At 41.3% G+C, this 14,932-nt stretch overlaps 1 protein-coding gene across 7 annotated transcripts in view; it reads left to right on the forward strand.

The window, feature by feature from the left end:
• Positions 1-14,339, forward strand: part of dip2a (disco-interacting protein 2 homolog A) — an 85,209-nt gene extending 70,870 nt beyond the window's left edge. For 2 of the 7 annotated variants that reach the window (XM_063887259.1, XM_063887263.1), the window contains 25 exons: positions 47-140; positions 749-868; positions 1,077-1,191; positions 1,604-1,743; positions 2,280-2,416; positions 2,544-2,624; positions 3,250-3,377; positions 3,467-3,581; positions 4,190-4,391; positions 4,508-4,617; positions 5,006-5,086; positions 5,402-5,519; positions 5,718-5,839; positions 6,144-6,255; positions 6,352-6,461; positions 7,080-7,210; positions 7,305-7,473; positions 7,937-8,107; positions 8,311-8,340; positions 9,574-9,635; positions 9,845-9,902; positions 10,109-10,183; positions 11,403-11,577; positions 12,068-12,191; positions 12,382-14,339. In XM_063887259.1, the coding sequence (XP_063743329.1) occupies positions 47-140; positions 749-868; positions 1,077-1,191; positions 1,604-1,743; positions 2,280-2,416; positions 2,544-2,624; positions 3,250-3,377; positions 3,467-3,581; positions 4,190-4,391; positions 4,508-4,617; positions 5,006-5,086; positions 5,402-5,519; positions 5,718-5,839; positions 6,144-6,255; positions 6,352-6,461; positions 7,080-7,210; positions 7,305-7,473; positions 7,937-8,107; positions 8,311-8,340; positions 9,574-9,635; positions 9,845-9,902; positions 10,109-10,183; positions 11,403-11,577; positions 12,068-12,191; positions 12,382-12,634 (3,033 nt within the window). In that variant the 3' untranslated portion in view covers positions 12,635-14,339. The remainder of the gene's footprint in view (positions 1-46; positions 141-748; positions 869-1,076; positions 1,192-1,603; positions 1,744-2,279; positions 2,417-2,543; positions 2,625-3,249; positions 3,378-3,466; positions 3,582-4,189; positions 4,392-4,507; positions 4,618-5,005; positions 5,087-5,401; positions 5,520-5,717; positions 5,840-6,143; positions 6,256-6,351; positions 6,462-7,079; positions 7,211-7,304; positions 7,474-7,936; positions 8,108-8,310; positions 8,341-9,573; positions 9,636-9,844; positions 9,903-10,108; positions 10,184-11,402; positions 11,578-12,067; positions 12,192-12,381) is intronic. The other 5 variants (XM_063887262.1, XM_063887265.1, XM_063887261.1 and 2 more) reach the window with 3 other exon arrangements.
• The last annotated feature ends 593 nt before the right edge of the window (positions 14,340-14,932 follow it).

Consider the following 14,932-nt stretch of genomic DNA (forward strand, 5'->3'; position numbering starts at 1 on the left):
TGACATATTTTGATTATTATGCAATGCTTGTCTGTTTTCGTGGCAGAGTGTCATGAATCGGATGCACGTGATCAGCATTCCTTACTCCCTGATGAAAGTCAACCCGCTGTCCTGGATACAGAAGGTCCACACATACAAAGGTGAGGGTCCATACTCGTTGACATTTTTCCCTTTCCCGCTGCACCTGAGCCCTATAAACAGGGATTAAATACAGGATAAACATTACCTTAATGTAGGGTAAAGCCATTTATGTGATGGTTTTAAGTAGAGAAAGATATGGCCATTGTAGAGCATTGTATCGTACTAACAAGGTAGCACACGGACAAGTTGACTGGTTTTATATGAGAAATGTCTGAGAAAAACTCGTTGGTAGCTGGCAGATAAGCCATCATTTAGCTATTGTTAGTGTCTGTGTGAGATCAAGTTTGACGTCCACAAAGAGCTTGTTAACAGTTTTGATTTGCACAAAGCATCCGACGGTGGAGGGTGGATTGAAGCAGCAGGCTGTTAGACTCATTGATTGTATGAGCCAAGTGGAGGTCGAGGACAGGTGGCTGCGCTGAATAAAATACATCTTCTTTCTAGTCCAAGCTTCGCTGTGTCACCTGTTGGCAACTGAGTCAATCCACTCTGCTCTTTGCTGTCAGAATTTGTGATCTGTGATTGGCTGTCAAGCTGGTTGACAGAAATTTTGATTGGATGATTCTATTTTGAACCTGTCCCTTTGTCTTTGTGTCCCCTTGCACAGCGCGTGTTGCAGTGGTGAAGTCCAGGGACATGCACTGGTCTCTGCTGGCCCAGAGAGATCAGAGAGACATCAGCCTGAGCTCGCTGCGCATGCTAATCGTAGCCGACGGAGCAAACCCATGTGAGTCCATCTGCAGGTTCTCATTTATAAAATACCTCTGTAAACAGCCGGAAGCCACTAAGGATTATCACTGATTTGTTGCGTGTGTGTGTGTGTGTGTGTGTGTGTGTGTGTGTGTGTGTGTGTGTGTGTGTGTGTGTGTGTGTGTGTGTGTGTGTGTGTGTGTGTGTGTGTGTGTGTGTGTGTGTGTGTTTGATTACCATCACAGGGTCTATATCCTCCTGCGACGCCTTCCTCAACGTGTTTCAGGCACGTGGGCTGCGACCTGAGGTGATCTGTCCATGTGCCAGCTCATCAGAAGCCATGACTGTCGCCATCCGCAGGTGAGATGCTGTTACTGCACCGTATAAGAACAGAGGAAACCCACCAACACTTTTTGTCTTACTGTGTTATTGAATCACAGCACAGTGTGAGATAAGCAAAGGAGGAAGATTTGTCCTGCCTGTAATGATGAGATGTCTTTGCTGATCGGGATTAAAGCCTGACTTAAAACACATGGGGAGAAAAGAGAAACGCCTTTTTGAGAAATAGTATCAAAATAGTTTAATGGATGCAGAACACCATTCACCTCTTTTTAAGGTGTCAGTACTTCTGCAAAAAACTGGCAAAAGGCAGAGCTGTATTTCATGAACTAAGACAGAACTGGCAATAAGTTCTTTAATTTCATATCCTACTATGTGTGTCACTGTGTTCAGTAATAGGGAGTGTAACTGTGATTTTGTCTACGCTCTGCAGACCTCCAGAAATGGGTGTTCCTCCTCCAGGGAAGGCGGTGCTGTCTATGGGGGGGCTGAGCCACAGTGTGATCCGTGTGGACACAGAGGAGAAACTCTCTGTCCTTACAGTGCAGGATGTGGGACAGGTCATGCCTGGAGGTAGGATACACTGCGCTGCTTATTAACATTTTGCTGCCGTTAACGAGGAAAGTCCTGCAGATGAAGATGAAAAGAGAATGTATCACCAGAGAATGGAGGCAATTTACCTCAGATTTATTAGGATATTACTAAAATAAAAGACACTGAAGGGTTCTCACTTCCAGTCTGTAAATGTTGATATTAAAATACTTTAAAATAAAATTATGAAACGATCTTGTTCAATGCCTTCTTCTGCATCTGTACCAGCTGATGCTAACTTATCATGGTGTTTATGTAAAAGCATCAGGCAGATCCAAAACGTTTATTGTTTATTTTCAGAATTGCATTTTTGATAATTATAAAGCAATTCTTTCAAATACTTCTAAACAAAGGATTTGCTGAAGGACTAACTGAACTTATTAACATTTTATGCTTTTTCCCAGGGGTTTAGAAATTTAGAAAAGCGATCCAAATAGGAATGTATGTACCAATCTACTTTAAATGATATTTCATTGCTCCTAATGTCCAACCCTTCTGTCATCATTCTGCGTTTCCAGCTCTGGTGTGTGTGGTGCGGGTGGATGGGACGCCCTATCTCTGTCAGACTGACGAGGTGGGAGAGATCTGCGTGAGCTCAGGTTGCACGGGCGTAGCTTACTATGGTCTGCCGGGCATGACCAAGAACATCTTTGAAGTTAGTGTCTTATTTCTGGAACTGTTCAAATAAACCCAGAGTGCAAATGCTAACATGTACTTCCTCCTTCCACATTTGTTGTACTTTATGCGTGGATATGTTTTAACTGTGTTTTGTCTTTCTGCAGACCTTCCCAGTTAAGTCGTCTGGGATTCCCATCGGCGACAGACCCTTTACCAGAACCTCACTGCTGGGCTTTGTGGGGCCGGTTAGTCTCTTATGATTAATATGCAGTTTTAACCTTGCTTAACTGTGATGTCTGTCTTATAGCAATAACAGAAACTTGATTTAAAACCTGTGAGTTGCAATTTGTTTAATTTTGGAGCACAGGCCACTTAAGAATGGGTCTGCCTATAACTCAAATAGACAACATTTGTTATACATCCCCATCATCAACCAAGTAAAGGGTTAGTTTAAAAAAAATTCTCAGGGATAGTTTACATATATTTCTATAGAGGTCTGTTTTACTAAGAGACCCTTCGTTTTTAGTTTTAATCAACGACTGTTAATTTTTCTACACTTTACCATCAGCAAGGATGGACATTTTCTTCAGCCAACATAAGATTAGATCTTTAACAAACTAAATTCATCCATGGCCAGACCACAATAAGTCATAGCAAACCATTAGATGTAGAAAAAGGCTGATCATGAGAACACAAATGCAGAGGTTTTTCTAGATACACTTTTTTTTTTAACCTTTAAGTAATTCTGAAGTCAAATGAAATGAACTGCTACCCCACATACTAGTCGTATGAATGCACACTGTACTTTAGATTAAGGTAAATCATCAAGATCTGACCATAAAATGCTATGTCTTTTGTGTTTCCCACCAGGATAGCCTTGTGTTTGTTGTGGGGAAGATGGACGGGCTGATGGTGGTCAGTGGGCGGAGACACAATGCAGATGATGTGGTGGCCACAGCCCTGGCAGTGGAGCCCATGAAGTTTGTGTACAGGGGGAGGTAAACGTGGAAGCAAACTCTCTACAGATGTGTCTTATATCTAAAGACAGCTGTAACAGCGTTTTTTTTCTCTATGCTGTGTGTTCCAGGATTGCAGTGTTTTCTGTGTCCGTGCTGCATGACGAGAGGATCGTTGTTGTCGCGGAGCAGCGGCCGGACGCCTCTGAAGAAGACAGCTTCCAGTGGATGAGCCGAGTCCTTCAGGTGCCCACTGTGCTCTTTTTTTTACCTCTTATTATCAGTTAGTCACAGATAACTGAAGGACTATCCCTGCGGGTTCACGTTTTACTTGAATAAATGCAAATCAGGTCTACTTAGTAAATATTACTCCTGAATTTGTGATCTTACAGCATGTTACAAGGTTTCACATTTTCTTCCTTCAAGTATATCATATTTTGTTTTCAAGACACATTATATGAATAAATTGCAGATCCTTGAGATGATTTATTCTCAGAAAATGGTGCTCAAGGTTGCTATTGATTTGCAACATGAGGATACAAAATTGCTGTTAGAAATGTAAAATCTTAGTTGATTTGGGTGAAGAATACACCACTGCTGTTATGGTCTGTTTATGTTCCAGTCAAAGGTTTATTTTTTAATACAAATAAGCATATCAAATAGAATAGTATAGAATCAGCTGCAATGGCCAAGTAAGTGTGTACACAAACAAGAAATAGAAATAGAGATAATTTTAAGCAAGGACAACACAGCTGAACGAAGGTAGGCTTTTAAAACATTTGACATATCTATAACATCCTCTTAGGTGTTCACTGAAACTAAATTTTTTTCATGTATTCCCTGTCTGCTTCCAGGCCATAGACAGCATCCACCAGGTGGGTGTGTACTGCCTGGCTCTGGTGCCGGCCAACACGCTTCCTAAGGCTCCGCTGGGGGGCATCCACATATCTGAGACCAAACAGCGCTTCCTAGAGGGCGCCTTGCACCCCTGCAACGTCCTCATGTGCCCTCACACATGTGTCACCAACCTGCCGAAGCCGAGACAAAAACAGCCAGGTATATGTCCTTTCTCGTTTAGAAACAAATATAGATTAATTTACATTTCTTGGTGTTCATATTTGTGTTGCTGTGAATGTAAGAGCTGACCTCCCTGAATGTGTTGTGCTGAACAGAGGTCGGTCCTGCTTCTATGATAGTGGGTAACCTGGTGGCCGGCAAGAGGATAGCACAGGCCTGTGGGAGAGACGTGGGGCAACTGGAGGACAATGACCAGGCACGTAAGGTAGTCATCCTCATTTCATCCTCTCATCACCTGCACACATACACAGGTAAGGACCCATACAGGAGGGAGAGGAATCTGAAATACAATCGGCTGATGGAGAGGACTTGTTTTCGACTTCCCACTGCTGGAGCTATCAGATAAAAAGACTGCAGCGTAATTCAGATTTCCCTTCCAGCATGTATTACATCCATTACTCTTCCTTATCACAAATACTGTAGCCCACCACATCTGTCATCCCTTCATTACAAAAACCCACACTGTGCCACCATGCTCCATTAAATCTACATTGTTTGTGCAGAGATTCATCATGTCTCAGTTTCTCTGCCAGTGTGCTGTGTGTTACTCTCATTTCTCTGTAGTTAAACTTTTGTGTCTCTCTCCCCTTTAGTTCCTGTACATACAGGATGTGCTGCAATGGAGAGCTCAGGCCACTCCAGACCATCCTCTGTTCCTTGTTCTCAATGCTAAGGTACTGCCCTGTTCATCATAGAACTTACCATCGTAAATATATTGCCATACAATTCATTTCCTGTAAACAGATTTGAATAATATTTATATTTAAAACAGTAGAAAGTCTGTTTTAGCTGATTCAGATTTTTTAAATACCTGATGAATCATGGTACTTTATTGCAGTGATGTCTTTTTCAAAAAAATAGTGATTGTATTGAAGTCTAACATGGACAGCAGTAGATATTTAACTAAAACCTATCTTCATCATCTTGAGAATAGCAACTTTAATATCTGTTGAAGTGTAGCAAATGCATGTTACTTGTGTTGGTCTCAGGGCACAGTGGCTAGCACAGCTACCTGTCTGCAGCTGCACAAGCGGGCAGAGCGTGTGGCCACAGCGCTGATGGGACGCCTCAACACTGGAGATCATGTAGCACTCGTCTACCCGCCAGGTAAGAGGCTACCACGCTGCTTTCCCTTTCACTACTGTTCTTAAGCTGGGACTTTACGGTCTTTCCTTCACTGTTTGAGTCTGTCTATGAATCAAAACCAGAACAGAAACAACTCAATAAAGTTCTCAAAATATTTTAAAGCTTTGATCCACTACAAGGTGTAAAACCCATTCTCTAAGTATTAACATTCCTGTGCAGGAATCGACCTGATTGCCACCTTCTACGGCTGCCTGTACGCTGGCTGTGTGCCAGTCACTGTCAGACCCCCGCACCCCCAGAACCTGGCGACCACCCTGCCCACCGTCAAGATGATTGTTGAGGTAACAGAGAGTGTCTTTCATCCTGCATCAAAATGCTTACTTAATCCATTTTAGCCGACCCTTTTATTCAAATTTTCTACTCTCTATTTCCGGTTTATTTTTATTTTGAAATGTTGCTATTTTAGAATTGTTTATTTCTACTCTTTTAATTTCTAATTATGTGCAATGCCTTGTGTTTTTTTAAGCTGCTGCAACGAAAAAAAGGCCCAGTTTGGGATCAATGAAGTGTAGTATTTTGGGGTGAAAACTATGTGAATAATTTAATATATACAAGTCGTAATACTGTTGTATCTCTGTGTTTAAGGTCAGTAAGTCGGTGTGTATTCTAACCACTCAAGCAATAATGAAGCTGCTGAAATCCAAAGAGGCTGCCGCTGCCGTGGACATCAAGAGCTGGCCCATGGTGTTGGACACTGGTAAATGATTCTTGCATACACAACACAGTTTATGCTCATGTTGCCACCAGAGTGTATATATATTTGATATGTTTAAAAACATTTCTCCTCTCCTAGATGACTTGCCCAGGAAGAAGATTCCCCAGATGTACAAACCCCCGACCCCAGAGATGTTGGCTTACCTGGACTTCAGTGTTTCAACAACAGGCATCTTAGCAGGGGTCAAAGTATGTTACATTTGGAAGGACTCGTTAAAGGGGTAGTGATTATGTTTAAAAATGGGGTCGTGTGAGTTACTTATCCAAAACAAGTGTTTACACTGCAGTAGATGAAGGTCGGCACATCCCCAATTTAAAGTAATAGACACGAGTACCAGCACTGCATATAAAATAGAAGGTGGACCTAATACAATAAATCTTCATTGATTTGCAGTCATTAGGTCACATGACATGGACCTGATGAAAAATAAACGAGACTTTTCAATAAAGAAACAACATAACAAAATGAGAAATAGAAAAAAGACGATAAAATCCAATAAAAAGAGATGTGTGTTTTTGGCTCAGTGTAGTTATAATATCTGGTATGAGTTTATGACACATCAGAAATAATAGGTGCAACACATATTGTATTATAATTATTACCTTTTAGTCATATGCGCAAGTTAGCATGGAGGTATTGAAAATGTCATTGTTTTGTGTCATTCAAACTGTAGATGATAGTCCCTGAGTGAAAGTGGGTCTCATCATATTGCCGACACCTGGCAAAAATGAAATGAGTAAGACGAACCGAGTGAATGTCGTTCCATTTTTCATTCCTGTCTCTTTGTGTCACCTCATCTCGTCCAGATGTCTCACGCTGCCACCAGTGCCTTGTGTCGCTCAATCAAACTGCAGTGTGAGCTCTACCCTTCGCGGCAGATCGCCATCTGTCTGGACCCGTACTGCGGCTTGGGCTTCGCCCTCTGGTGCCTGTGCAGGTAAAATAGCAGCTCCAATCAAATAACAGTATACCTTTTTGATCTCTGTCGCCTTACTCAGCTTCTCTGCCTGCACCTATGTTTCTGGTTTCAGCGTGTACTCGGGCCACCAGTCGATCCTGGTTCCTCCTCTGGAGCTGGAGAGCAACGCGTCTCTGTGGCTTGGAGCAGTCAGCCAGTACAAAGTGCGGGTCACCTTCTGCTCCTATTCTGTCATGGAGATGTGCACCAAGGGCCTGGGATCACAGACTGAAGCACTGCGGGTCAGTTTGTCTCTTCAGGTGTTGAGTCGTGTCAAATTTGAAGGGGTTTCTTTATTTATCCCCTCTCCCAGTGGTGCTGTTGCCTGCAGCACTTTTGACTGGGAAACTTTTACAAAGCATATCTGAGTAGAAGCTGTCTATTAAAAAAGGTATATATAGACAGTTTATTCATCCCAAATCGGGAAATTATTTTGTCACAGCAGCAGAGTTGTCAAGCAGTTACAATTTCACAATACAAAGGAGATATATCACTAGAGTATCTCAAAAATAATAGATTGAATACTCGACAATATACCGTCTTGCTAAGCTACAGAAATATACTAGAGACACATATTGCCTAACCCTAATACCAAAATGAGAATGGAAAAAAATCTCCCATTTGTGTTTTTTTTACACAATTAATACTACATTATTTATACGCTTTTGATTTTACTGACCCATCTTGTATTTCTCCCCTCTCCAGTTGAGGAATGTGAACCTGTCCTGTGTGCGTACGTGCATGGTGGTAGCAGAGGAGAGACCCCGCATCGCTCTCACTCAGTCCTTCTCTAAGATCTTCAAGGACTTGGGGCTCTCGCCGCGCGCCGTCAGCACCACCTTCGGCTGCAGGGTGAATGTGGCCATCTGTTTGCAGGTGAGCAGCCGGGGGAGGATGATAAGTAGGAGGAAGAGAGAGGTCCAGAGTCTGTGGTTGTCAATGTTTTAGTCATTGTCTTTTTTCTCCTGTAGCTCTTGGATGTCCTTTTCTATTTGTTTCTCCATATCCCTGTGATGTGTGTGTGCATGTGTATCTACTTATATAAATATATCTATAAATATCTGTATCTGTCCCGCCAGCCCAACAGGTTAGGGAAACTGGCTGAGAAGGTAACTGTAGGATAAGAGTTGCTGTTTGCTCTTTGGTCTGCAGCTGTGTGTGCGTTTGTTTCCCATGCATGGTTTTTAAAGATGCTTAACCTCAAAACATTTTCCCTCGGTTTTCTTTTTTCTGATGAGCTACGGTTTAACTTGACCTGCTATTCATTTTGACAGAGTCTTACCAGCTGTTCTAAACCAAACCATCGCTTTATGAGCAGGATAATGTGCTTACATTATACCATGAGTGCACAGCATGCTCTGCCCTGATAAAAGCCATTTACAAACGCCATTCACACAGCATTACGGGAATTTATGAATTATTTCATTTTAGTTTTCAATCAGTGAAAGGAAAATCCTAAACCCAATATTTCAAAGTTTTGTATGTATTTTAATGAATATTGTATTGCTTTGGTGCCTTTTGTCGGGAAGACATTTAGTGACTGAAGAAACTGATTTGTTTCAAATTGCTGATATAATACTTTGAAGCAACTCGTCGTTATCAAATACTGTGCACAGTTTTGTCTCTTTAGTTGTACTGGAAGAGCTAACATATTGATCAGGTTCATATAAAGAATGTCTGACAATAGATATAAATGCATTCTTGGGTTTTTCGGTTTCTCAGTCTGCGGGTTTAGGATTTATGGATGATCATTGTGTCTGTGTCTGTCCTTGACCTCGGGGGCAACTACACAATGGCAAAGGAATGATGGAACCCATAATGCATTGTGACTCATCTTGCAGCAGCAATAATTAAACATTTTAAGCAGAAGGAATCAATATCTGACAACTACAGTCAGTACTGAAAAATGAGGTGCAAGGCAGATCTATAGACATTTAACCAAAGCAGATGTTGCTCAGTTAGAAATCTTCAGACATTTTAGGGCCTTTTCTGTTACAGAAGATAAACATTTGAAAGAAATAAACAACTTACCTACTTTTAAACTTCTAATGTAGCACGTTATATTCTCACAAACACCTTATATTTGCAAAAAAACAAAGCTGCATAAGAGGAGGTGAATTTAAATGACTTGCAGTGTGTGGATACATGGTTGAGTTTTCCCAACTTCCTAACTGTCGTAGCCTGGCTGGTTGGCTTCTGGCTGCAACCCCCTCCCCCCTGCTTTGTCAACAGTTGTGTCATAAGCAGCCTCCACCTCCCCTCCACTCAGGCTACATACAGCAATAATGTCTTATTAGAGTTACATTATTCACTCCTGTCTCACTCTGCCTGCTTTCCTCTAGGGCACGGCCGGACCCGACCCCACCACTGTGTATGTGGACATGAGAGCGCTGCGACACGACAGGTATGGAGCGCCGCTGCAGCTTTAATAACTGGAGTTTGAGATGTGGACATGTTAAGTCTGATGTGTGGTGTAACACATACACTTTGTTATAGCATGTAAATACATTATTCCATATTGAACTGGTTGGTTTTGGCTGTTTTTCTTGCTTTTTTCACATTTGTGGAATAGAATAATAAAAAAGAGATTGCTCATTTTTTTATTCCTTAAAGGGTTCGCCTGGTAGAGAGAGGATCGCCACACAGCCTGCCACTGATGGAGTCTGGGAAGGTACGTCAACATGTAAACATTTATTATAAAAATATAAATATATGTGTGTTCCTATTCAATGCAGGAAAGAAAATTCATTGTTTTTGAAATGATTTCTAAATAAACCAGATTCCTAACATGCACTAAAACACTTCAGGTAACTGTATGCTGCAAAATATTTTAGCTCTTTTTCTAAATCTTTGAGATGTTTCCATCTCTTGATGTAGATCCTTCCAGGAGTGAAGGTGATCATTGCCAACACAGAGACTAAAGGACCCTTGGGAGACTCGCATCTAGGAGAGGTAAGTCACAAGGTCACCTGAGCATGCCTTACACTTAGAGTGGGCTTACCGCAGTGAACTGATCTCTTAAAAGTCAAACAACAAGAAAACACACGCTAGGTTTCTCAAGGAGAGAGTTTTTAGTGAATGAAGAAAACTTAAGACAGGGCGATTAGATGAAAGAATTTGGACTGCAGGAAGACTAACGGTTGCTGTCCTTTTTAAATAAATAAATATGTAGGAGTCTAATACTAATACTTCCTATGTGGTGGGTTAACTCCCGGGATGACTTGGCTGAAGCGCTTTACTGTGGTTATAGATACGAGAAACAAACCTTAAATACCTGTGCCACAGGGAATCGGACAGCGACAACCTGTGGCACACGCAGTCAATTACACCCAATTGTGACAGCTTAAAACCCAAACATGAACTCTCATTAAAATGGCTTTTACAAAAACAAAAAAATATCCGTTTTTGTATATTTTTGTTTTCTGCCTTGTAAATGATCATTTTTTACAGTATAATTAAGTTTTACACATCCCAGAAATCAGCACAACCTCAGGTAATGTTATAAGTCACTCATTAAAAACTTATATTCTATATAATAGCGGATATTGTCCCCGAAATAAATCTAAAAGGGCAGCTTGAATTCTTAACTTATTTCCTTAAAACAGAACTGCTAGCGATAATATTGAAAAAAACAATCAACACAGAAAGTTGCCCACATTTGTTGGGATTGTGGTCTCCAAATGGCTGTAACGGCATTCAATCGGAGTGTCCGATTAATAAACCTGATTCCTACACTCGACACAGATGGTGGATGAGAATATGGCGATAAAACGTGCAGAAAACGATAAGCAATGTCCCTGGAAAAAGGTGACACTGTCCCCATCTTTTCGAACTTTACGCATCCCTATTTCCAACGCACGTTATCGGCTCGCGATGAAAACGATGTGTCATCGTGCTATTTGGGATCGTCGGATTTAATTTAATTTAAACTGGATCTTGTACTGAAATGCATTGACAGATCCAAAGACAGTTTCCAATACAATAAAAGAAGTAAGAAAAGCCATGCTCTCACTTCATAGCCTGTCCTGACACCGCCAGACCTCCACAACAGATGTGTACAATTATGTGTGTAACCGCTCTTCGTGTGTGTGTGTGTGTGTGTGTGTGTGTGTGTGTGTGTGTGTGTGTGTGTGTGTGTGTGTGTGTGTGTGTGTGTGTGTGTGTGTAACAGGTCTGGGTGAGCAGTCCTCACAATGCCACAGGATACTACACAGTGTACGGTGAGGAGGCGCTGCATGCCGACCACTTCAACACCAAGCTCAGCTTCGGAGACACGCAGACCGTCTGGGCGAGGACGGGCTACCTCGGCTTCCTGCGGCGCACCGAGCTGACGGATGCCAGTGGAGGTGAGAATCATTAAGTTACATTAATATACGTTTAGGTTAAATACATAAATGCAGTCTGTGTATTGTTTTTTAGTAAGTAATACGTTATTTAAGTGAATTTATAGTTATTTGTTAGGAGTCAGCTGAAGATCGTTTGATGTAATTTGGTATCTTTAAGCTTTTAATGTCACTTTAAGAGAGAAAGGGCTCTCAGGTTTTATTCATTTAAGGCTCAAGTCAAGAAAATGTACTGTTGAACCATTTGCTGATTAGAGGAGCTTAACTTTGAGTACTTTTTTCAGAACAGACAAAAAAACTATACAACAAAAATACTTTATATTTGTACATCAGAGTTCTAAAATAAATGAATGTGATCGTTGAGCTTTAAAACCTCTAACATTGCATTCTGTGTAAGCTGGACTAGATAGGATTTTTTCCATCACAGAAGACTAAAGAATTTTTTTTATTTAGCAAGTATTAACCCGTGTGTGTGTGTGTGTGTGTGTCTCAGAGCGCCATGACGCCCTCTATGTGGTGGGCTCTCTGGATGAGACTCTGGAGCTGAGGGGTATGAGGTATCACCCAATCGACATCGAGACCTCCGTAATCCGATCTCACAAGAGCATAGCTGAGTGGTGAGACATCACTACATCATCACTGATCATATCAAATTATGCAATATGCAGTTTATACTCTAAAATACAAACTAGCACGATGAATTCTGACCTCTCTTATCTGCCTATCCTGTTCTTTCTTTCCCTGTTTGCTCTCCTTCTTTTCCCCTTCCATTTTTCTTTTTGTCTTGCTTGCTTTCCTTCCTTCCAGTGCGGTGTTCACTTGGACCAACCTCCTCGTGGTGGTTGTGGAGCTGGAGGGCTCCGAGCAGGAGGCCTTGGACCTGGTGGCCCTGGTCACCAACGTTGTCCTGGAGGAGCACTACCTCATCGTGGGAGTGGTGGTGGTGGTCGACCCTGGCGTCATCCCCATCAACTCCAGAGGGGAGAAGCAACGCATGCACCTCAGAGACGGATTCCTGGCCGATCAGCTGGACCCCATATATGTGGCTTACAACATGTGAGGGCCCTGCTGCAGGAGGGGTCCGTCCTCCACGTGGCTCATCACACAACGGGAGTCAGTGCGGCTTCTGTTGAAAGAAAGCGTGCTCCTCTTTCAGCTTGCCGACGGGAAACATGAAAGAAATGTGGATGCAAAATGGAGAGAAATCCCAAGAGAAATGAGATCAACACAAACCTCATGTCAGTTTCTCGCTGCAATTTCTCGCCTCGACAAATAATGTTTTAAAGAGCGTTTTGGTTTTGTTGAAAATAATTTTGAGTTTGAAAGAGTGTCCGTCTCCATGAACCCGGGACACATGATAGCAGCAAGGTATAACACTACACAGTTCCATTAACTTAATCTACTTTGTCCGTCTCTATGTTTTGATTATTACATGTGTTTGCCATACACTAGTGCCATAGACTGTGCCATTGCCAGTCGTATGATTTTTAAAGAAAAGTCTTACGTACATCGTCGTCTAGCAGAAGTAGCTCTTCAACTACAGCGGCCCCCCCAGAAGTCTACCCGGGTTTTAGTGTTCCTGCTCATTTCACATCACGTTGTTAGTGTTGCAGCCACTGAGACGCACGCTGCAGTTATTGTTTCATTCATTTCAGCATCAGTCCTTTGAGTTTGTGGTGTCAGTAACAGGATGTGTAGAAATAATACATGGTTTGACAATGTTTTCCTTTTTCTAAATCAAAAAGTGTAATATAGTTATTGTTTTATCTAAACAAAATGCAATATGAGTGACGTGAAAGACTCTGAATGGGTGCAGACAGTAACTGCCCATCCTTCAGAGTCATGAGATGGCGAGGAATATAATCGTTGCTTTCCATTAGCAACTTGCCAAATAATATGAATGAAGCCTTAAGTGAATTTTCAGACTCTTTCCCTATCCCAGCTTAACTTAATTTTGTGAAGTTTATCAGCTGTATGATAGGGAGGGGAATATGCAGAGGGGAGTAAGGTATGGTAAATCCTATTGTACCAACAGTCTTTCATCTTTCTGGCTAATATGGATATACTTGATCGTAGCATCAGCCATAACAAACACACATCCAATAAATGTTTTTTAAATGTCTGTCGTGTTCAATGTGTGTTTTACAGCAAAAGACTGGAAGACATTGGAGCCGGTATTGGTTTGATGCAGAATGTCAAAGCCACATTTCGAGTGCCATAGGGTTGAATGAGAATGGATTTTTTTTTTGTGTGTTGCATGTCTTGATGAAGGCGAGTGTCTAATATGCTCATAACACCTTGACCTCCCACATTATCACATTGACGTTGTAAAGATTCACTTCATTGTATGTTGCTTCTTTTCTCTATGTGAACGTCCCCTCAGAAACAGGCTCCAGCCTGCTGTAAGTATGTACAGGTTTTATGTAAATTATTAATAGATGGAGAAGATGACCACATAACACAAAGACTGAATCTGGTATATATGTGAATTTCTCCCTCACAAACTAAAATGATTTGAAACGTGTTCTCATGTGAGGACATTGAGAAGAGACGTGAAAAGCCTTGTAAACATTTTTATAGTATGGAAGTGGGAGACCAAGCACACTCCTCGCACAAGGAGAAGACAGCGATGCTCTGGTGACGTCCTCCAGAGCAAACCGTTGTTGTTAACATATGGAAAGATACATTTGTCTGATATATGGTTAGTTGTCATTATTTTCATAACATGATTTCTTAATGAATAAAAAAGTGCTTTTAACTTGAAACGCTTGTTTTTACTGGCAACTGATCCTGCAGACGTCCTGTCCAGTGAAGAATATTCCACGTTTTCTAAAGACTACAATGGGAGGTGGCAGTGAACACATTTAAGCTCACTGTAAGCCTCCTGAGAAAAACAACGCCTACAGTACACAGGTGTCTTCAATATCCCAGATAATTAGCCCTGTCGCCCAGGGTGACGGTGGGCTGGGCTAAGAATTTTGTGACATCAACTCCATTTACTAATACTGAGACAAGGTGGGACCTGTCTTTTAGTTTGTTTGAAAAATAAATATGTTTAGCCATGAAAAACCTTTAATACTTGGCAAATAATAATAATGGAATCGTTTACCAGAATATTTCCAATAAAATAACCATCAAAAGCATTAAGAGACAATTGTGGACTTATTCAAAATCTGAAATGTTAGAAATAAAATCACACAATGAAGTTTTGTCTTTTAAACAATTGTAGTATATTTTTCCTGTTAAAAATGTCTCTGTTCTAATATATATTAAATATAAAGCCTATGCAGTACAATAATGAATGAAAAAGGAATAGATGGAAATAGCTTGCAGGGCGCAATGCTATTGACTTTAGTTG

The sequence above is a fragment of the Eleginops maclovinus genome, chromosome 7 (genome assembly GCF_036324505.1).
Source record: "Eleginops maclovinus isolate JMC-PN-2008 ecotype Puerto Natales chromosome 7, JC_Emac_rtc_rv5, whole genome shotgun sequence".
NCBI classification, from domain to species: Eukaryota; Metazoa; Chordata; class Actinopteri; order Perciformes; family Eleginopidae; genus Eleginops; species Eleginops maclovinus.